Consider the following 23,821-nt stretch of genomic DNA (forward strand, 5'->3'; position numbering starts at 1 on the left):
GGCATTTCTAAAGTTAAATTTTGGTTTAAAAAAATAGAAGCAGCCTCTTCAGGAGCTCATCAGACAATTATTCTTTTGAGAGATGAAGGCTATTCCATACGTGAGAAACTGAAGATTTCATACAAGGGTGTGCACTACTGTCTTGAAAGAAGAGAGCAAACTGAATCTACCTAGGAGAGAAAGAGAAGTGGAAGGCCCAGATGCACAACTGTGTAAGAGGACAAGTTCATCAGAGTCTCTAGTTTGAGAGACACCTCACAGGTCCTCAGATGGGAGCTTCATTGAACAGTACTCTCTAAACTTTCATTTACAAGAGTCTTCTATCAAGACTGAATTAAATTAAATTAAAAAAAAAAAAAAAAAAAAAAAAGCAACAAAAACAGTTATTTCAAAGAGTAATAGTAACTTGTAACATGATCAATGTCCAGGCTGTTCTTTTTTATCAATGTAATGAAACCTTGGTGAATAAAAGTATCAATTTCTTGAAAAAAAAATAAATGTCTCAGTGATTTCAAACATTTGAACGGTAGTGTATATATTTCTGAAACACACCTTCTCCGTCTCGCCAAACGTCTTACCAAATAAGGCGGTACTGCCAGGTAACACCTTGCGAATACTTTAGTTTCCATAAAAGGGGGCCATTTTAAACCGTCGGTTCTCATTGGTTCATTGCTACAGTAGCCTACCTGTGTCTCTTTTCCACCTGCAGAAATAGATTTTATTTTATAAATATTAATATTTGCCATTTGCGTGGCCAATTTTATAAATAAAAAATCATTATTATCCGATATCTACGTTGTCGAAAGTTTACGAACTGATTATACAACAACAAACTGTTTTTAAGAGACGCGGAAACTGAACGCGCCCTGGGGTAAAAGTTTGAGGAAGAGAAAAGAGGTATCGAGACAGCGGAGGTGGGTTAGTGCCACTCCTATTTCTTCGACTAGATACTAATAGTTGGACGGCTTTCTTTCCGATACAGCGAGCGCAGCAGACCACCAGTCCTCTCCAATCTCCTCCTGATCTCCAACCTCAACTGAAGAACAATGGTGAGTTTCCTAAGTAAATTCGTTTTTTGGCTACAGATTCCTGTGAATAACAAGTAGTTGTGGCTAATCTGTATTTTGATTAGTTACGGTCGTGATGGCTTAATTTGTAGCAGCTGATGTCCATATGGAAAATAACTTTGCACCGCTTTGCAGTTAATTGATACAATATATGAGCAATTACTTGTGATTAAGTCTTATAAATACATCTAACTAAAGGGATTCCGAAATAAAAACCTGCCCAGTGTCTATGCGCAGGTGGGTAAAGTTTTTGTAAATGTTAAGTAGAGTTGGAGGTCCTTTCATAACCATAGTTTTGCGGACCATTTTATGCCTCTAGAATTATCTAATTAGACCGTTCCATCAATGAATAAACCACAGCTTTAACATTGTTTCCAGTAAGACACGGAGTATCAATTTGAGCTACCCCACCCAGAGCCTCTACAAAATATTTTAGACATAATATGCAGTCAAACTCAGGGTTCCGTATGTCCCGACGTGATACTGAACTTGTGGCAACAGTTGTCTGAAAGTGCTCATATGTGATGTATTCTGCACAGCTTAAACAAAAAGTCAGTTCGTTTTTTTTTTTTTAAATTCACGCATAGCCTAACCCATCGACTGTGGAATATATGGTGTATTTATCACTTTGTAAAATGTTAACGTGACGACATACTTAATGGGTATGTATGCGCCTAAAACCTTTCGTGCGTAAATGTATATTTAATATAATCGAATTTGTCGACTGCTCACTGTGTGGTCCACACCCACTTACCGAACCTGTACAGACACATTTTTACAGGACAATGAATTTGTTTTCCCAGTTCTTAGCACCATTGTGGATCATTTTATTTAACCGGTTCAATGAAAATAGTTTTACTTCTTCAAACTACAACTGCACGATAATGTTTTCACACAAATATATAGCACATTTTATACATGTGGAGAAAAGATTTCCAAAGCCTTGCAAGCAAGGTTACTTATGAGTGATCTGAAACAGGTAACTGCCAGAGAGGACTTGTTCCAACACAGCTGGAATGCAGAGGAAACTAATCAGGCCAGCTGAAGCATTACCTGAGGCTTGTGGCTTGTGAGATGGCTTTCCTGGTCATTTTTGATCCTCAGATTGCATTTTCAGACGTGAACCACTGCCCTTATAGACAAGCGCAACACAGCACCCTGACACACCCCTGACACTTTGATAGAGAGTTCACTTTTATGGATTTGCCCTATATTACAGATTACATATAACAAAATACCATAAATCAGTAGCAATATGCTGGTTAGTTTGCATAAACATTCAAGTGCAGGTGGCAAATATCTTTAGAAAGACCAGACCAAAAAAATCAATAAATAAATTTTAACGATGAGACAGCAGGTATATCTTTAAACCAGCATGATTTGAAATGAATCATTTTTTAAAAGTGTTATCTTTGAATATCACTAAATGTAACCAACTTAGGAATTTCATCCAGAGATGCCAAAATGTAAAATGGTTTTGGCCCTACCATAATACAGAACGGACTCTCTCTAATGATTCTGTTGCTTGAAGGGTAAATAGAAATAAACAGATAGAAAGGCATATCTTAAGTAAGAGCACCACATACAGTTTTTCTCCAGTATGTCGGGCATTTTGCATATTTGTAACAGTTTATATATGGTAGAATCATTAGCAGATTTGCAAATCTGCATGAGATCGTGGTGATTTTACTATGACTATGGGAACAGAAGCCTGTGAAAAGTGTGCAGTAGTTTTGTGGCAAAAAAAGCCTCAATGTCCACACGGTAGAAGGGGGGAGCCAAAATGAGGCAGCCTGTTCAGCTGCCCAAGGGAAGAGTATCAGTGTTCAGACTGACCCAACACTTTGGTTTGTTAAGTATCTAATCGGCACAGTTCTGTCTGCAGTCACACTAGATCTGGTTCAAATTCTTTATTTGTAATAGGCCAACTATAACCATTTATACCCCAGTGAAATTCCAGCTGATTACTGTTAGTTTCGAAAGAAATGCTGAAAAAAATCTTTGGCTCACCAGACTGTACACATCACCAGAGAGAGAGAGAGATTTTGTCCAATTGATCCTCTTGGTCCTCCGAATGCCAGACATTTTGAAGGTCACCTCGTATGGACCAACACCCATCGAGGTGTTATAGGATGCGTACGTTAGCTCGGTGCTGCATGAACACGTCATGCACGGGATGATAGATAACATCAACCGAAACGGGCTAAAAAGCAGAGTGGTGCAATGCTAAGCAGTGCTGAGTCACAGCTAAATGTGTTTGTGAAATGGTGCTGCTGGAAAGTGCACAGACTAAGGAATGTTGCATTCTGGGAGCGCAGCGCCGGTAGAGGTTTAGTTGGGGAAGTATTATGGATAATTGAATTTTTTATTCTATATTTTAGGATATTGATTCAATAAAAAATAGTTTTACTTCAAACTACAATGGCACTAATGTTTTAGGACAAATTTTAGATGGTACATTTTAAGAAATTTCTCAAGTCATGCAATCAAGGTTACTTATGATTGATCTGAAACGGCTGCCAGTAAGCTGAATTGAGCTCCGGATAGGAGATCCCGAACCCCTGTGCTGGAGGGCTGCAGTGTCTGCTTTTTTGTTGTTTGGTGTGTTTCAGCACACAATTGCTTAACTTAAGTTTGGCCAGACTCCATGCGGGGCGGCACGGTGGTGCAGTGGGTTGTGGGTTTGAATCTCGGCTTGGGGCCTTTCTGTGTGGATTTCGCATGTTCTCCCCGTGTCCGCGTGGGATTCCTCCGGGCACTCCCGTTTCCTCCCACAGTCCAAAGACATGCAGGTCAGGCTAATTGGAGACTCTAAATTGCCCATAGGTATAAGTGTCTGAGTGAATGGTGTGTGCGCCCTGCGATAGATTGGCGGCCTGTCCAGGGTGTATTCCTGCCTCTCGCCCAATGCATGCCGGGATAGGCTCCAGCACCCCCTGTGACCCTGCTCAGGATAAGCGGGTATAGATAATGGATGGATGGATGGATAGACTCCATGCGTATCATTTCCAAGGCCTTAATTGACTGTTCATGAAAGTAAAGCACAAAAACCAGCCCCCCAGGAGAGGAGTTAAACCTGCAAACACTGCGGCCCTCCAGGACTGGAGTTAAATCTACAGACACTGTGGCCCCCCTGAACTGGAGTTACACCTGCTGACACTGTGGCCCTCCTGGACTGGAGGTAAACCTGCAGACGCTGCGGCTCTCCAGGACTGGAGTTAAACCTGCAGACGCTGCGGCCCTCCAGGACCTGAGTTAAACCTGCAGACACTGCAGCCACCCAGGACTGGAGTTAAACCTGCAGACACTGCAGCCCTCCAGGATTGAAGTTAAATGTGAAGACACTGCAGCCCTCCAGGACTGGAGTTAAACCTGCAGACACTGCAGCACTCCAGGACTGGAGTTAAACCTGCAGACACTGCGGCTGTACAGGAGATTGACAGTGCAGATGATCACAGTTCCAGTGTGTCCAGATAGCTGTGCAACTTTGCAGTACTGCAGAAGCACTGTTATTTACCCCTCCCCCACACCTGCACTTTGCTTTGCACAAAATATCTGTTTTATGTTTACATATTACACAGTACAGCAATGTGCAGGGCACATTTGTCAGGCTGTTCTGGTGCAGGACATTTAGTGTGCGTGCGATGGCTATGGTCATCCTGTTCGTTTAACATAACTCCAATAGCACCACTGGAACTCATTTACCTTTAGATATTTTTTTTCCTTCAGATTTATGAGTTGGGGAAAGTGTAAGTTCACTTTGACAGGGATTCAATCAACATTTCTTCTTAACAATTAAAATAATTATAATGGCTAGAACAAAAGTCATCAAACTGAGCTTGTGAGGAAGTGCAATGCTTGTGTCTGCAGATAAGTCAAAGTTCAGAGCAAATGTCAATTGAATACAGGCCACTGTTTAATTCTTAAAAACACTTAATAGATGTACGTACGGTTTCTAAAGCTAATTTCCAGACCCTGTGCCCAGTTCTCTTGGGAATAATCCAGAACTCTTTGGCATATCTGACCACCATGGACTTAACTTATGTTTAAAGGGCCACAAGTTATTATCCATATTTATGAAATCTTGTGACAATGTCCACGTCTCCACCTGCACACTGTCGGCTTTCCACCGATCATTGACGTAATAGCTATGCATATTTTAATAAGTAAAATATTTGACGTCAATTGTGTTTATACAGATGGATACATTACACATTCATAGATTGCTTTATAAATACAGCCCTGCATGCACCTTTTTTTTCTCTCTCCAAACAGTCTGGCCCACATTTAAAAAAAAAAAAAGTATTTATGCAAGTACATTTCATTGTAAAGCATGAAACAACGGAAGAGGGATCAGTCTACGAGCCTCGATTCTGGCCACTTTGCATGGAAATTGCAAACTGACACATGATCAGTTGCTCGAGGCCAGATTGTAGACAATCCAGACCAGTCTTGTATAACAGGTTTTGGTGCCTTGATTATGTGACAGCGACAGCACACTAATGCAACCGAACGAATTAACCCAGGGAGTGCCGATGAACTGCCAGGAGCTACAGTACGGATAGTTCTTTTCTTATTTTAGCTTTGGGTCAGAGTACGTTCTTTGAGTAGCTAAAAATTAATTTGGTCCTTTCTTGGTTTATTTTATTTTATTTATTTAATTTTTTATAGGTATTCTGGAGAAAAAGAAATCTGTTTTCCAAAACAGCCCTGGCCAAGAAGCTAACCGATACTGAGCTATCATCACTTTTGTCTTTTGTTGCGTTTGCCATTTTAACGTTTTCTTCAAAAATTCTGGAACATTGTTTTTTTTAAATGGATATTTGGCTCCAAATGTGCTGGGTGAACTTAGTTGTAGTTGAAAATATGCTGTAAATGGTGTTTTAACTGAACACGGCAGCACTTTGTTCAGGAAACTGTCAGAGGGGCTGTGCAGGTACAGTAAAGTGTCCAACGTATATATTTGAGGAAATATTTCAAAATGTAAAACCTATTTTTAAATATAAGCCTTTTATATCTTATGGTGGGGGTCCCTGAATCAAAAAAGGTTAAACCCCTGCCCCAGGCCATCACTGCAAAACAGAGTATGTATGCTCTCAGCTCGTTTACCTGGTACAGGTAAAAAATATTAAAATGGCTGCAGTGCATCACTCAGGTGGGGCTACACATTGTTGGTGGCTGAGGTAAGTCACCATGTAAAGTGAGTTCAAAGTGACTATGAAGCACGTTGAAATTTCAAGATGAAAGGTCCCATATACCTGCAGGCGGTTGTTGTTGGTATTGCTCTTTTATTCTGATGATTGTTGTTACAGTGATAATGATGAGTACGATGATGGTCATTGGACGATTGTTATTGTTATGATTCTTGTGTTCGACAGTCCTCCGGAGTCAAAGTCCACGAATCTGTGGACGAATACGTCCAGAAGATGCTGATGCCTTCCAAAGGCGCCAAAGAAGACCGACTGAAGGTAGTCATAATGCGCCTCAACGATAAAAAAGATTCCATCATCGTGGACGAGGAGAACACCAAATACCTGAAGGACTTTAAGGACAGTGACGATGTCTTCAAAGAGGTCATGAAGCTATTCAAGAAAGAACAGTGTTGCTATGCCGTGTACGACTGCTTCTACGAGACCAAAGACTGCAGCGGCAAGGAGGAACTGGTGTTCATTAGCTGGTATGCCTCTCCTTCTCTGCATCTCAAATGCTGTAGCTTAATGTTTTTGTTGTATCGAAGAGCACAATGTTTTGTTGGGGGGGGGGGGGGGGGGGGATAAAATTCTCAGGGCTTTGCATGGGCAGAATTTCAACAGCATCTTAAGAGTTGAAGTATTGCTAATGTACACATTTTACCCCTGCGGGAGTCGCCACATTTGTGCTGATTATCACAGTTGGAGGAATTAGTGAGACAGATTGATTCGGTCCTATTCAAAGGAGTCCACCGATAGTTATCCCTTGGGGAATTAAACTAAAAACACAGAAAAAAAACCTGAAAGGCTTTTAACAACAAAACAATCCTATCTACGATGTATCTTAAATTATTTAATTAAACCTTTTAACAGTTTGAGAAGGAAGCACTTTTACTTAACTGCCATGGCTGCTGGGTGGCTAATCCTGTTAAAGCACTGCTCTGGTGTAGAATCCAGACAGTGCCCGTCTCAACACTCAGTAACTGACAACAAAGACTGCAAAAATAGAGGCAGCATGAGTAATAACTGGGTGGCAGTGTGGTATAATGGGTAAGGAACTGGTCTTGTAACCTGAAGGTCACAAGTTTGATGCCCAGGTAGGACACTGCTGTTGTACCCTTGTGCAAGGTACTTAACCAGCATTGCTTCTGTAAAAAAAGTAAATTCAAATACTGTGACTGTGTCCAGGTCTATGTCTGCATAAAGCAAATCAGCATAAAGTAGTAGGTAAATAGCTGTAAATGATTTTTAACAAGGAATCTTTGTTTACACATTTGCAGAATAAATCTCAAACACCGCAGACACAGGAGAAGAAAAAAAAAAATCTATAGTTCCCGGCCATTATCTACTGGTTTACGTTTTTATTCATTTGCACAGCCGGATGCTACAGAAGTACTGTGAGCTTAATACCTTGATCAAAGGGTATAACAGCCCTGAGTTAGAAGGGAGTCTTATACCACTGCATCACATTGCAAGGCTGACCATTCCTCTGTGTGTGTGTGCGTGCGTGTTCCAGGTGCCCTGACGATGCTTCCCTCAGGGACAAAATGATTTACGGCGCCTCAACGAACGGAGTGAAGGGGAGATTTCCTAGTAAGGACCTCAAGCTTTTCTGTCCATCTTCAAACCAGCTTTTACATTTATCAGACTCTCACACATTTGTTTTACACGCTGTCACTGAAGCAAAGCTATATTGTTCAGACTAAACCTACATTGCCCTCCCATAGTGTTAGGGACAAATACTATATATATATATATATATACATACATACACACGCATACATATATATATGCATATACATATTCTCTTGATTTGGTCCTGTGCTCCACAATTTTATTCCCAAATATTATGGGGGGCACTGGAAGCCGCACACCACTGGATAAAGCCTGCACAATCCGTCGTCACAAGTATTCAGTCAGTCAAAACTAAAGTGGAACATATCTTGCACTGAACAGTGAATCCCCGGGTCTGACGACTTGTTTCCCCCCCACAGGCATCAAGCATCATTTGCAGATGAACGATTCAGGAGACAAAACCTCCGACGGTGTGCTCGATAAGTTAGGAAAAGGTCGTGTGGTGCAGCTGGAAGGGAAGCCCGTCTAAAGCGCACGTGCAGTAGGCCGAATCCCTGGAGGCACCACTGCACCTCAGCAGCACGAACAGGACAATCACAAATATACCGGCCTGCGTTGGCTTTTTCTCGCTTTTGCTACTAGCTGCTTTGGATGGTACAATGTCGGGGAAAATTGTCAACATACAATTAAAGTCTTGTGATCTGGATGGATAGTATTGAATTTTTTTTTTTTTTTTGATGAATAGATGCATTTTCCTGAAAACGGTCAGCATGCTTTTGTGTTCCCATTGGTTAAGCTCTCTTGCATAAATACAATACATGCAGATGGCAGCTATACTTCAGTCCACCACAGAGTTTGGTCATGCCCCCAGATTGCTATCCTTTGCCACTGCTATGAATCGGTTTAATTTTGTTTCTCCTCCATCGCAAATTGGTTTCTCCAGAGCTGACCAGATGACATCACCACAACCTTGCTTTTTGTAAATGTGTGCCAGTGTAAGAAGATATCCAGTTGTGAGAAAATTGTTACATTCCTGCCCCTTCTATTAATAAATAAAGCCATCCAAGGAAACCTGCCGTCCATCTTGGCTCATTTGTATTGGTGATTTTATGTGATTTTATATTGCAACTACCAGTACTTAAAAACACACCCACTGCTCATAACACACCCAAAATAATTATTATCATTTCCAGCAATTATACTGTTTGGAAACTGGGCAGGATAACATTTTGAAAGATTTTATAGTATTCCGTTAAAGTGTTTATATTTGATAAATGAATGTTACTGCAAAGACAAATCGGGCAAAACCCCGTTAAAGGTGTAGGTAAATTAAAATGACTAAATGCACAGACATTAAAACGTAACCGCCCAAGGTAAAAAAGCCAAGAGAGGACTTCTTGAAAACAGTGGTGCAGCACAAATGTACCATCTTTGGTACCAAGCTCGTTACACTCACACTCTACTCCCATTTCAAAACTTACCACAGGCAGCATTCTTAGCATTAAATAATACGATTCAAATAAATAACAAAAAAGGACAGGGTGTAGCTACATTGTAGTTTATTTATCAAATTAACACATTTGTGTTGATAGCCAGCCACAGAAAGTAGCCAGCAGTATTTGTTCTGCATGTGTACCATAAAATGTTCCTACCTTTTCAACCTCAACCTGACAAAAGACACACTAAAGGAAAACTGTAATTGCACTTGGTGATGTACTTTTAACGTACATACTCTTTCCCTTTTCTTAACACTGATCCATCGCTGTTGGAATGGCTTGGCACACTGGCCATATTCTGACACAGCCAGGAGCTCTGTAACGGAATGTACATTTCAAATGTATGTTTCAACATGGCACAGAACATCCACAGAGCAGATTAGCCCAACACCCTCTTAAAATGAAATGCTCATATTTCTTAAAATTTGTTTTCCTTAAAAATGTTTTGAAATTAACTACAGTACAATAAGGTTTTTATATATTCACGAATGCATAACTATAGTAATTGGAAGGCATTTTGGCAAGTTGTGTAGCGTCCCTTCTGGCTCAAACAGAAGTCCCTTCTGTCAATTCCTCAGATTCACCCTAAGAAATAGAGAAAGAAACAGAAAAGAAAGAAAAACCTTCAAATAGTCTGCCAGTGTTTTACAATACCCAGTTTACTTTGCTCAAAGGTACAAGGCAGTAACCTGCCAGGAATTGAAACCTGCAACCCCCTCAACTGCAAACACTGTTCCCAAAACACTATACTACAGTGCTACCTGGGAATTCCATCTACTTATATTACACACGGACTAAATTACTGACCAGCTGCTGAACTTACAGTACAGCCTGTGGTATCAGGCCAATATATCAACAATTTGCACCCACCAAAAAAAAAAAAACACAAATCATTAGGCACAATCCTCAACAGTATTTCTTTGCCATCGTTTAAAAACAGATAGCCAGCAGTTTTAGCAGGTACTGAACCTCCTTGCTCTTCTCACCCAATACTATTAAGCTATGAACCAATGCGGAAGCGAACCCCTTTCCAGAGAGAGTGTGGTGCAGGCACTAGGGATATGTTTGCATTGCACCATGGGAGGGCGGGATTCAAGTCACCAGACAGTGGAGGCATTGGTGTGTTGGAAACAGAAGGGTACCGTTACTACAGTGCACAGATTAAGTCTGAGGATTCACTGACCCAAACAACCTTGCTGGTTGTTACTGATTGGCAGATCATCTGCATGCCAGAACAGCGATCTGAGCAGATTCTGATTTCATTTGAACACCTATGGACTTAAAGTACCTTTCCCTGCAGCTGGTCCAGTGGAGTCTGATCCTCCTCTTTGGTGAGTTCCTCCTAGAGCAGGAAAATAAACAAATAAATAAATCACCATTTGGCCCCGTAACCCAAAAAACAACCATTCAGGGTGAAGGCGGTCTGCAGGGCCAGGGCAAAAGCAGCAAAAAGCAAGCATCAGTTTAAAATCCTCTCAAATCTGTAAAAAAAAAAAAAAAAAAAAAAAGCCACTTTCTGGTTTAACATACAGCACAACTTGCCGATTAAGCAGAGGAACTAGGCCAGCGTTGCGTGACCAAATTTAGAAAAACTGCCTTCATTCAGAATAGTACCCTGGCCTCTGCAATAAAGCCCTAATATTATTATTCATTCATGAAATCACTCTCTGGAGCTCCCTCTGGAGCTTACTGTGGCATGATGTAGGCTAGCCTTAATGACGCCATCGGTCGCCATACTACTGTAATAACTGCCATTTCTGCTCTTTTCCCGCCCATTTCTGCACTGCATGAGCAGCTCTGAGCGCCTGTGGGACCCATCCACACACTCGAACAGAGCCTTAACAGATACAAGACCGTGGGGCCCCATCCACACACAGATACCAGTCTGTGGGGCCCGTCCGCACACAGACACCAGGCCGTGGGGCCCGTCCGCACACAGGAGCAGCTCACAGCCACCCAGCCGGCCTGTAAGGAGCGGCATTTGAGCGGCACGATGCGTTGTACCTGCTCGGAGATGGTGGCCGCTGTGTCGGGGGCCGGGGCGTCGTCCAGGGGCTCCTGCAGCTCAGGGGCAGCCTGCTGGGTCTGCGGGGGGGGGGGGGGGGGGGGGGGGCAGGTCCGACATCAGCGCACGCCGTGCCATTACACATTCACCAGGTCACTCCGGTTTACATACCCAGCTCCCCACAACCACTACAACACACATCGCTGCCCTCCCTCCAGCACCGCTCCCCGCCGCAGCGCCCTGCAGAATGAGCTTCAGCGTCACGTCCGCATTAGTGCTGCCGCTTGGCCACGCCCACTTCAATGCCAGGCCACGCCCACCCCCACCCTCCCCGTGCTGAGCCAATTAGCAACACGCCCGCGCACAACAATAGAATCTCTTCTCTATTTTTGACCACAAAATTAGGGTGTGGTTACTGCTCAAAACCACAATCACACCGACAGGGCGTGATGAGTTATCCATCTTACACAATAACCTACCGGAGGCCTATCGGAGAACGGGGGCGGGGGTATCCATGGAGCATACGCACAGGTTTGAATTGGAAAGAAAATTTAAAAAAGAAAAAAAAAAATCCAGCTTCGTTTTGGGGTGTGGAAGAACGGACACGCTCGGCGCTCCGTCGCTCCGCTTAGCGTAACGCGCAGCGAAGCGAGAGGCATCGCGTGAACGCGCCTACGCTACGCTACGACACCGTTCACCCCCCCAGCCCGTTGCCCCCCCCCCGCCCCACACCCCCGTTCTCTCCGCGAGAGGGGTGCTGTGAGGTGCGGTTCACTGAACAGAGTCGCTCTGTCTGGGCACGTCCGCCCGGGAGAGAGGGACGTGCCGACAATAGACCAGGAATGCAGTTGCAACACCGCATGCAAATGCCATATATCCCTTTACAAGTGGTACTCTGAGTCGTTCAGCTAAAGGACCTGGTTCTGTTGTAGTGAGAAAACACATTAACAGTAAATACAACAATTGTTGTATCTAACAATGCTGCTACTATATACCTTACTTATGGCTTCACATTATGTGGCTATTCAAGTCAATTGTTAGAACTAGAAAAAAAATTATTTAAAAAAAATTTTTTTTTATTTCTCCCAAGCAAACTCTTTGCTGCACTTTATGCCACATGAATTACACAACCTCATAATAGGTTTCACAACTGAAAGCTGCACGATAAGTTAGAAGCTAGCCTTCATTCTTTTACTTTTTCCCCCCACACATATTTATTAAATATGTTCCGCTCTTAGAACCTAGATATCTGCAGGCCCATTAATATTTATATCGATGGAATTTCAGGGACATTAGCGGCCCTGACACGGTGGACTTGAACTTTTACTAACATCAACAATGACACCAGGAAAACAAAAAGACCGCAAAAAATATCAAACAGAAGAGAAAAAAAAAAAAAAAGAAAAAAGTGGCACCCTGGTTGCCAGGTTGGAGGCGGGGTGTGTTCACGGCACATGCGGAGCAGGGGGGTGTTTGGAGGGGGTTCTGTGCGGAGACGTGCGACAGGCAGAAGCGTGTTCGCTCATGCAGCTCTGCCCAGCAGGAATGACTAGCATGCAAAGTGCAGCAGCCACGTAGCGCTAACCTGTTCAGACTCCTCCGAGACCTCCTGCTCTGGCTCCTGCTCCTGCTCCTGCCCCTGCTCCGGCTCCTGCTCTTGTCCCTCACTTGGGGGTTCCTCGTCCTCCATTTTCTCTGTCGACTGTTCCGGCTGGGACTGAACCTGGAGCAGATAAGGCAGGGAGCAGAGTTATGACATCACCCCAGACGAAGGTACGGTTATGACATCGCCCCAGACGAAGGTGCAGAGTTATGACATCGCCCCAGACGAAGGTGCAGAGTTATGACATCATCCCAGACGAAGGTGCAGAGTTATGGCATCACTCCAGTTGAAGGTGCAGAGTTATGACATCGCCCCAGATGGAAATACAGTTACAACATCACTCCGGAAAGGGAAGCGGAGTTGTGATGTCACCCCAGAACTAGACCGCAGGGTCATGATGACATAACCCTGGAAGAAGATTCACTGTTATGACCTCACCCCAGAAGAAGATGCAGAGTTAGACACTAGAGTTGGGACAGAGGATGCAAAGTTAGGAGGAAACCCCTGACAGAATTCACAGCTTTGACATCACCCCAGACAGGATACCGAGGTACGACAAAACCTGAGGCTGGTCAAGGTTAAGGAAAAAGTGGGAGGAATGAGCATTCAAGCCTCAAATCAGAATGAGCTCTGAGCATTCCCAATATCACACCATTCATTTCCTTAGCCGACACCTTCATGAGATACACCCTTAATACATCTGATAGAACTGATGCTCATTCCTGCACCACACTGATGAGTAAAGAGCATGTACACAGGTTAGAAGGAGAGGGGCTGTGAACAAAACACCAGCTTATTCCAACACAAATGCAGTGAGATTCTGGAACCTGTATCCATGCTGAACAGGGGTGTAACAGTGGTTAAGACACACAAGAGCCTTGCACCAATCACCTGCTGCCGCTGCTTTAAGGAGATTTTGGGCACAGATAAAAGGGGGTTTAAACCAGGGGCACGAAATTCTGAGAACAGGTAGGGGTCACTGTTCCCCATAAGGGACAGAGTAAAAAAAATCACTCAAGGGTTGAAATTTGAAGAAGAGTGGGACCCCCGCCCCGGTGGCCTTCCAAAATCAGGACTGTAGGACCGCCCTAGTTTTGGTGGTTGTCACGGGGATTTGTGCCCAATATGTCCCAGCAGGCCCTGGCAGGGCGTTGGCAGCATGGCGCCCTGACCTCGCTGGACTGCGGCTCCAGTTGGCCGCTCTGTGGCTCTGAGGCCTCCTCGTCGCTCAGCTCCTGCTCCTGCTCCTGCTCCTGCACCTGCTCCTGCACTTGCTCCGTGACCTCACTCAGCTGCTCGCTGACCTGCGACACCAAGCCCGCCGCTCACAACCTCATCCAACAGAGCGTGCTCACACCATGGCTCTGAGCCTATGAGAGCAGGGCTACACCACAGCCCTGAGCCTATGAGAGCAGGGCTACACCGCAGCCCTCAGCCTATGAGAGCAGGGCTACACCACAGCCCCGAGCCTATGAAAGCAGGGCTACACCACAGCCCTGAGCCTATGAGAGCAGGGCTACACCACAGCCCCGAGCCTATGAGAGCAGGGCTACACCACAGCCCTCAGCCTATGAGAGCAGGGCTGCATCACACCCACCAGATACTCCACTCCTGCGCTCCTGCCGTCTCAACTACCGGAGGGTCTGGTACAGAACCCCCATTTGCCACAGTACTGTAGCTGATTTCCTTCCATTCATTTTCAAAAGATGCATCAAACTGGAATGTTTTGGCATCAACAGTAGAGATAGAACTTTCAGCATTACGAAAACAGAGTGGGTGCCACTGGGGAGCTCATCCGGTTAAGGCACCACGCTCTGGTACATGGATGAGGCCCATGGTCTCGGATCGAATCCTGACCATGCCTGTGCTGACTGTGACTGATACCTTCGCCCAAGATATGGGAGGGTTCAGTCAGTTAGGGGTCCATTGCTTTATAGCAGCCCCTGCTGCTCGATGGGGGGGCGCCCGTTGACTGAATGTTGACTCCACTCTATGTGAGCCTAGTTGTAGTCTGGTATGTGAAAAGAAATATCTGGTGACACCAAGTGTTTCGGAGGAGAACCACTGATACACTACATGGCCAAAAGTATGTGAATAACCGTACATCATACCCACATGTGCTTGTTGTATATCTCATTCCAAAACCATAGGTATTAATATAGAGTTGCCCCCCCCCCCCCTTTTCCTGCAGTAGTAGCCTCCATTCTTCTGTCTGGGAAGGCTTTCCACTAGATTTTGGAACATGGCTGTGGGGATTCGCTTCCATTCAGCCACAAGAGAATTAGTGAGGTTGGGGACTGGTGTTAGCCAATGAGGCCTGGCTTGCAGTCGGTATTCCAATTCATCCCAAATGTGTTTGATGACGTTGAGGTTACAGTTCTGTGCAGGCCAGTCATGTTCTTCCACACCAAACTCAGCAATCCATTTCTTAATGGACCCTGCGTTGTGCACGGGGGCATTGTCATGCTGAAACAGGAGGAGAGGGCCTTCCCCAAACTGTTGCCACAAAGTTGGAAGCACACAATTCCCTAGAATGTCGTTGTATGCTGTTGCATTAACTTTCCTTTCTAAGAGGCCAAGCCAAACCTTTACAATTGGCACTATGCATTCGGGCAGGTAGCGTTCTCCTGGCATTCTGCAAACCCAAATTTGTCAGTCAGCCTGCCGGATACTGCAGCGTGATTTATCACTCCAGAGAACGCCTTTCCACCGCTCCAGAGTCCAATGGCGCTGGGACTTATACCGCTCCTGCCGACACTTGGCATTGCTTATGGTGCTCTTAGGCTTGCGTGCGGCTGCTCGGCCATCAAACCCATTTCATAAAGCTCCCAACGAACAGTTCTTGTGATGACGTTGCTTCCAGAGGCAGTCTGGAACTGCAACCAAGGATAGACTACTTCGTTCTGTGAGCTTGTGTGGCCTACCACTTTGTGGCGGTTGCTCCTAGACGTTTCCACTTCACAATAACAGCACTTACGGTTGATTGGGCAGCTCTATCAGGGCAGAAATTTGATGAACTGACTTATTGGAAAGGTGTCACGCTATGACATTGCCACGTTGAAAGTCACTGAGCTCTTCCTTATTACCCATTCTACTGCCAATGTTTGTCTATGGAGATTGCATTGCTGCATGCTTGATTTCATGCACCTGTCAGCTATGGGTGTGGCTGAAGTAGCCAAACCCACTAATCAGAAGAGGTGCCCACATACTTTTGGCCATGTATTGCATCTACACTCCCCCAAATCGGCAGTGGGGTTCACACACGAATGTTGCTGTGACTCCAGGTAATTAGGGTGGTTTTCCAATATTACGTTAAGCCCCATTTTGGGTGCCAAAAAAAAGAAGAAAAAACAAGAATAAAGTGGAGTATCTGATAGGTGTAAAGATTCTGTGGCTGCATCACACAAAACCCAAATTCCTGCCATTTAAACGCCCCCTTCTGTCAAAAAAAAAAGCCTGAAATATTGACTTTAAATGACTAAATCTGTGCATCAGTCTCAGACGCCCCCTACAGGACTGGAGGAAGCCTGCAGGGTTTGACTCACCAAAGCCAGCTCCTGACTTAGTTTCTCTTCTGAGTGGGCCATTTCCTGCTGGCTCTGAGAGTCACTCGACAAGGTTTCCGGCTAAAAGTAAGCATGGATAAATCTTTTTTCTTTTTTAAAAAACTTAATTATTCTTTTTTTCTTTTTCTGCAGACCACACCCATCACCTGGTCAGCTTCTCTTAATCACAAGTTTCCCTTTGAAATGAGAGAAGGGTATTTACAGTTGGTGCAAAAGGCACTTAAACCCCTTTGAAAGTTTGTTTGAATTCTTTTTCAAAATTCTATGTCAGTGTTCTAGAACTAGCTTTCAATCACCAGCAGTGATTGTTAATCAGCATTAGAATGTTCAGTTAAGAACATTCTAATCATATATTTGTGCTGTTAACCTTAAAGGGTTAAACCGTTTCTAGCAAAGACACAGGTAAGCGGAGGCCACCTGATGGGTGTGGTCTGAATCCCTCACAGGTAAGCAGTGGTAACTCCAGACTCTCAGGTACACTGCGTGGCAGGGCTGAACTCCAATGTCATGTGATCAGAATCTTCTTAAAAATGGTGAATGCCTGTCTAAATTTTTAGAAGCGCTATATATAAAACATAATTAGCATGACCTGTTAACTTACGTATGTGCAAAATTGATGCCTTCTTACAATATGCATAGCTATTATTCGTTATTCTGTCACACTTGGGCAGTCCACTCACAATTACATATTTTTATTCAATTGAAAGATAATAAAAATTAATAAAAAATTCTTGAAAACATAAAATGACAAAAGAATACATCATCTGCAGAGGACCACTCTACGCCCTGGGGGACACAGCAAATGCATGTATGACAGAAGTTATTAAGTGTGATATACTGCCCTCTTCTGTGCAGGAAACCCATAACCCACTGCGCAACACTCAAGGCCTTCCAGCTGTTTCCATGACATTTACGACTTTCCACAAAGAACACGTTCCAACACGCAGTTGCATTTCAGCAGCAGCTGTGCTGCAGAATGGTCAGATCAGCTGCAAGATCCAATCAGAAGAGACACCTATACCTCCAGACCAATCACAGCTCAGAAGAATCCAGAAAAAAAAAAAAAAGATAAAATGTCCTCTACTGCAGCAGCTCCCAAACTCCGGGACCCAAAAGTGGATTGTGGGAGGGGCTGAGGTGGGTTGGGAGATACACGTGGATTCCACAGTCTTTCAAACCAAATTAAACACTGCATTTGTCACATGTACCGACCAATGTAATGTACACGCTGCAAATTCCATTTTTTCACGGTGGGCCACCAATGGGTGGAGTTTTTGGGAACGTTTGAGATAGCTGGTTTAGAGACCTGACGTACCTCTGTCTTGTCTTCAGGGTAATTTGGGCTGTCTGAGGGCGTGGTGGTGTCCAGCTGTTTCTCCAGCTGCGCTTCTAGAAGCATTACCTGACCCCTCAGCTGTAGGCGAAATGAGGAACAGGAAGGGGAGGTTAGGGTTTAGAGGGGGTTTGCTTGCGCCTGACACTTCCGCCATTGCAACTTCCAACATTTTAAATCATGAATTTATTCTGGTGAACATGAAAAACACTCACACGCACACACCAGATCTCAAGTCAATATATCCACCACTTTTAGTGTGTCAGCAACGGTCTATATCAGGAGTGCCCAATACGACGATTGTGATCGACCAGTCGATCGCAGAGGCCATGCTGGTAGATTGTGTGTCATTTTTAAAAATGCATCACTTAAAATTCTAGTTCTTCCTGTTTTAATCCCTCTTCCCTCTGGCTTCTACCTGACAGACAGGTACACTCCACTGACATGAAATGTGGCAAATCTGCTGCTGTTCAGAACTCTGTTACATTAAGCATGTCCATTCACGATGTAGACACGGAACAATTATGGACAGTGGTTGCACACAATTAAGTGTGGCATCTTCAATCTGTTTGTCACAGCCTATTTGGACAAATAATATTGCAAGCTAAGAGCTTGCAATGTCTGGTCCAAATAAAGTGATACCCCAGTTTTTCTAAAAAACAAAAATAGTTCACTAAAACAAAAAATAAAAAAAGGGGGGGGGGGAGATTTGGCAATGCTGACGGCGACCACTGCACCTGCTCTGTGCTTCGGTTCTCCAGCCTCATCTTCTCTGCGGCCGTCTCCAAAGCCAGCACCTGCTCCATGGCCTGCACAAAGGCACAGAGCTCAACTATAGACCCAACAAACACCGCGGCCGTCCGCACTGAGCACGCTCAGTTACTGTACACTGCACAAGATCACAGCAGCCATCTGGACTGAGCGCGCTCAGTTCCACTACACAAGAACACAGCAGCCGTCCGGACTGAGCGCGCTCCATTCCACTGCACAAGAACAAGCAGTCGTCCGGACTGAGCGCGCTCAGTTTCACTGCACAAGAACAAGCAGCCGTCCGGACTGAGCACGCTCAGTTTCTCTGCACAGGAACACAGCAGCCATCTGGACTGAGCGCGCTCAGTTCCACTGCACAAGAACACAGCAGCCGTCCGGAATGAGAGAGCTCAGTTTCACTGCACAAGAACACAGCAGCCGTCCGGACTGAGCGCGCTCAGTTTCACTGCACAAGATTACAGCAGCCGTCCGGACGCGCTCAGTAACGCTGCCCCAAAACTCACCCTCTGAAGCTGCTCCTCTGATTGGTCTATCTTGGCCCTCCACACCAGCTCCTCGTCCTCCACGCTTTTCTGGAGGTCCTTCAACATTCCCTCCTGCAGAGCCAGGTGACAGTATTTTCACATTTTTGGGCAATTGATTTTTTATTTTTATTTCATTCATTCATTGCATGTCATTCATTTCATGTAGGAATTTCAATGCACCATAGTGACAGCATCCTAGCCCCTCACACCACAGAATCACATGACCATCAGCTTCCTGCTTCCCCTCAGAGTCCACATTACAAGCTTGGTACAACCAAGGTCTTCAGCTGCAGGCAAATTACTTGTCAAACAAGTTTTGAGCATGCTTTATCACCAGGGTGCCTATCACTCCATACCAACTCCATGGTGAAGCTTGTATGCTTTCACTTAGCAGTCAAATACACTTGGTTGATGGCAAATGTCATGTTAAACTGACTGCATTTCAAGGATAAGCTGAATGGCTTACACAACTGCTCCCCCTTGTGGCAGGAGAATAAATGCTCATGCACAATACGTCTCCCTGCTCAATTAACACGATCTGTGTAACGGCAAAGATATCAAATGCTAATTCAGTTTCCCCCACATTTAATGACCTGAAGCCAATTTAGTTGCCCTTCTTTGTACTTTATACCTAGATCTTACAGCACAGCAGTGGCGAGAACAGCGCACAGAGCCGTAAACGAGGCCCGACAGAGGCACTGCGCAAAACGACCGAAGCGCCGGACGCAAAGTCAGCAGCAAGACGCGCTCCTGACAGAGCGCGGGCGGCGCGGTTTTGAGGAGACGACGCCGCGGAGCGGGACGCTTACGGTTTCGGCGAGGACGTTCCTGTACTGGTCGCACTCTGCCTGCAGCGTGCTGTGGGACTCCTCCGCCTCCTTCAGCTTGGCCAGCAGCTCCTGGAACACCCACAGGACCCCCCCCGTTAGAACAGAGAACTAGTCCTGACTGACTCAGGAGGTAAAGCAAAGCGCTAACAACGCAAATGTTGCGGGTTTGATCCCAGGGGATCCCCATGTATAAAAATAAATGCATAAACATACAGTGACCTCGATAACGTTCGAGACAAAGACGTATTTTCAGTGATTTGGTCCTGTACTCCACAATTCCAGATTTGTAATCAAACAATTCACATGTGGCTAAAATGCATATCCTCTGCTTTTATTCAACGCTATACACTTGGTGTCACAACGGGGAAATTACAGCACTTTGTATACATACCCCCCCCCCCCCCCCATTTCATTGCATCATAATATACCTATTTTATACCTGCACCAAGAATGCAATTGAACACACCTGGCTAATCAGAAACACCTGTGAAGCCATTTGTCCCAAACATAACAATGGGGGGGGGGGGGGGGGGACTATGTATAAAAAGAGATGTAATTTGTACATGGTGAAACCAAAAAGAAAAAAAAAACCACCCTTCAAAAAAAGCTGAGAATCCACATGTGGATTGTTTGATTACAAATATAAAATTGTGGAGTACAGATGCTAAAAATGATTCGAAATGTAGACATGTAAGCCATAACTAAGAAATAGACGCTATTGCATGGATCGCCATCCCTCCTACGCAAACAAAAGCCATACTAAATCAGAAACTATTTCCAAAAAGAAACTTACTTTTAAAATGAAAATACTAACATTGTACCACCAAACTGCCGTGTGGAAAGACTGCCAAAATTTTAAAACAGTTGTAGTAAATACTTGACTGAACTTTAGTAAATTTGTATGACTCAACAGTAAGTGTGCATTTCCTTAACAGAAGTAGTTTCTAGTAACTTCCACCATTGCATGTTTTGGTCAGCAATGCATCTTTGAAAATTCTCTGTAGGATTGTTTTCAGATATAACTGCCATTTCAAAGAGCTGAGTTCTTCACATACACACTTGCCCCAGGCATAGGTTAATGCCATCCAATGCCCATTCTTACCGCTGACTCTGTTGTTTCTACGGCTGACTGTTGCGTTTCCTCGCCCCGCTGGTTTTGACTGAGAGATTCCTGGGCTTTCTGAGTGAATTCTTGCAACCAGTTAGCCTGTAGGCCAAAAAAAAGCGTTCCAATACCAACAAGCCAGAGGTATTTTACTGTACGCTGTGCATCAGAAAAAATAATTACCCCCAAAGTAGGTGCAGGTTCCTAAACTAGCTGCAGCCATGTGACAGAACTTACAGATTAGAACATATGGCAGATATAAATGATAATGTGTGTACTCAAACTGTGGGTATTCAAAATTAGAGAAAGCGAAAATCCTTCGATGTTCGATTTGATGGACTAATACAGATGTTCGATGGGGCAAGTTCAGTCACCTGTTCTGTTTCTACGGTGATGTGTGGGAAGAGTGACTGAAGAACCTCCCTTACATCGGGCTGAGGTATGCTGACCTGGTGCCCTGCACCTTCCTGTGGACACACACACACCCAATCAGGAACAATGGAGAACACTGCGAAATCTCAGTCTTCACCAAGACAACTGCACTGAAGACCACTTGAATTAAACAAAAAACAGAAACAAAAAAAAAAAACACCTTCCATGCAAATTCATAGCTGCTTACAAAACTAGAGCAGCTATTTAATGAGCATTGTGAGTAAAGGGCATCAAATACACAAGACCTCCTCATAGACTGTTACCATGACCAGGCTCTCTGCATTTCTAGCATGTCTCCACTGGACATTGGATGGGCTTACATGGATAACAGCAGTTTAATTGGGGTCACGTTCTGACTGTATTTTGCATCTTGAAAAGTAGAAATGAGGAAGGTCTGTAAAAGTATTTGATTGAAGAGATGAGAAAAATGGGGGGGGGGGGGGAGAGGCCCTCAGGGTTCCCAGTATAAAGTGAACTGAATGAGAAATGACCATATACGTGCCAAATGCACCAGGATGCAAAAGAACCTTCACAAGAGAACATAAACTCATAGCTGAGATGACAATGGCTAACCGCTTTAAGAGGAAAGAGCCATAGTTAGGTGAAAAGTTAACATGTATTAATGAGGAAATCAGTGACGCCTGGAGCTGTTTTGTAAACATAAAAACACAATTGACACAGGGAGAGAAAGGCCTTCAAAGACAACAATGGAATGAGAAACCGGGTCGTTTAACAAATCTGTAGCCCTGGTGTCTTTGAAGGTGGCCGTCTGTCAGAAAACAAGCATTCCAGGAGCTCAACCATGCCAAGGGGAACAAACCACAGTCCCATTTCCAGACATAACGTCCAGGTCCCATGTTAATAAAACAGACTGACAGAGCTGATCCAGGATCACTCCATTTTGGCTCAAAATGGATAAGGCTAGGATACGGACAGGATGGCCTAGACCAGCTCTCCCAGCTGAATGGACAGGGTCGGAGAATTTGTGTAAAATCAACTGAATCTCAAACACTAAGACTTAACTTCAATCTGTGATTCTCTAAGCCCAAAAGCAACAAAGGGTAGCAACCTGCAGTGGCTACAGTCAGCCAGAAGGTGGCAGTACTGCTTGACAAAGCAGCTACGGTGCTTTACAACTGCACGCGAAAACAGTACAGATGTACTGTATGTACTCGTACTCCTGTGGTCTGGTTTGGCTTGAGCTCCTGCAGCACTTGCTGCTCCACGTACACCTGAGCAGGCTGTCTGTCAGACCTGGGGGGCGCAGTGCTGCTCCATGGTATATTTCAGAAACTATGGTACTTAATTTAAGTCACTGATTGGCTAAACAGTCCACAGGCCTTGTTGCCGGGGGCTAAATTAGGTGCTAATTGAAAGGAAACCACAGAAACCTGCAAACACTGATTTTCCAGGAATTAAAACTAGTGCAGACACTGCGGCCCTCCAGGACTGGAGTTAAATCTGCAGACACTGCAGCCCTCCAGGGCTGGAGTTAAACCAGCAGACACAGCGGCCCCTCCAGGACTGAAATTAAACCCGCAGACACTGCAGCCCTCCAGGCCTGGAGTTAAATCTGCAGACACAGCGCCCCCTTCAGGACTGGAGGAAGAAATCCCTGCTCTCAGGGCCTCTGGCTCCCTGCTCCTCTGACCTGAGCTCCCTCTGCTGAGCTCTCACACTCATCGCTGGCCTCGGGTTCCACTGTGGCCCAGTCACCCTCATCCTGATGGGAGAAAGGGTGTGTGGGACAAGGCCATAACCTCAGGGTCACCCCCCCTCCCTCATGCCCCCCAGTCCTCGTTCATCCCAATCCCCTGCACCAGGCCAGGAAGCTTCCAGGCTTATCCTTATGCCATAACTTGTTATAATACTGGGAAATCCTGGATCTCATGGGCCAGAGGGAGATCTGGTTCTCAGGCCAAACAAACCAAAATCTTCAGGATTTGAAATAGCCGGTTCTTCAGCCAATTATTTAACAGAACTGATGTTACCAAATTATTTTTTACAAATAAATAAAGTAGACCTCAGCAATCAACCAATTGTTCATAAGGCATGTAGCTGATCAGCAAACTAATTTGCTGATCGGTGAATTAAGAAGCAGTCTAGTTGGCTCGTAGGCAAATTTTTGCTCACAATGAGAACTTCAGAAATGGGACAAATGGGGCAATGCCAAATGAATCTCAGGCCATGTGACAGTGGAAAAAATGCTTACATTGCTCTCGCTCTGAGCACGCACCGTCTGCTCTCTCAGCAGCTTCAGCTCCGCCTCCATCGACGTCACCTGGCCCTCCTTCTCCTCCAGGCTGCCGGGGGAACGCAGTTTTA

The 23,821-nt window shown here is 44.8% G+C and overlaps 2 protein-coding genes across 8 annotated transcripts in view; one reads left to right on the plus strand and one right to left on the minus strand.

Annotated features, from left to right (window-relative positions):
- Nucleotides 1-696: 696 nt before the first annotated feature.
- cfl1l (cofilin 1 (non-muscle), like) lies at nt 697-8,902 on the plus strand. The gene is made up of 5 exons (XM_035399601.1): nt 697-897; nt 983-1,049; nt 6,446-6,744; nt 7,773-7,849; nt 8,251-8,902. The coding sequence occupies exons 2-5, from the start codon at nt 1,047-1,049 to the stop codon at nt 8,358-8,360; spliced, it is 489 nt and encodes a 162-aa protein (XP_035255492.1). The 5' UTR covers nt 697-897; nt 983-1,046; the 3' UTR covers nt 8,361-8,902.
- Nucleotides 8,903-9,373: 471 nt separating this feature from the next.
- Nucleotides 9,374-23,821, minus strand: part of rrbp1a (ribosome binding protein 1a) — a 57,757-nt gene continuing 43,309 nt past the window's right edge. For 4 of the 7 annotated variants that reach the window (XM_035400789.1, XM_035400787.1, XM_035400788.1 and 1 more), the window contains 14 exons: nt 23,709-23,799; nt 23,148-23,219; nt 21,439-21,531; nt 21,062-21,166; nt 19,939-20,028; nt 19,109-19,201; nt 18,572-18,643; nt 17,817-17,915; nt 16,481-16,561; nt 14,108-14,239; nt 12,918-13,055; nt 11,332-11,412; nt 10,616-10,669; nt 9,374-9,912 (listed from right to left, as the gene is read on the minus strand). In XM_035400789.1, coding sequence (XP_035256680.1) covers nt 9,874-9,912; nt 10,616-10,669; nt 11,332-11,412; nt 12,918-13,055; nt 14,108-14,239; nt 16,481-16,561; nt 17,817-17,915; nt 18,572-18,643; nt 19,109-19,201; nt 19,939-20,028; nt 21,062-21,166; nt 21,439-21,531; nt 23,148-23,219; nt 23,709-23,799 — 1,240 coding nt within the window. In that variant the 3' untranslated portion in view covers nt 9,374-9,873. The remainder of the gene's footprint in view (nt 9,913-10,615; nt 10,670-11,331; nt 11,413-12,917; nt 13,056-14,107; nt 14,240-16,480; nt 16,562-17,816; nt 17,916-18,571; nt 18,644-19,108; nt 19,202-19,938; nt 20,029-21,061; nt 21,167-21,438; nt 21,532-23,147; nt 23,220-23,708; nt 23,800-23,821) is intronic. The other 3 variants (XM_035400786.1, XM_035400792.1, XM_035400793.1) reach the window with 3 other exon arrangements.

The sequence above is a fragment of the Anguilla anguilla genome, chromosome 18, assembly GCF_013347855.1.
Source record: "Anguilla anguilla isolate fAngAng1 chromosome 18, fAngAng1.pri, whole genome shotgun sequence".
NCBI lineage: Eukaryota > Metazoa > Chordata > Actinopteri > Anguilliformes > Anguillidae > Anguilla > Anguilla anguilla.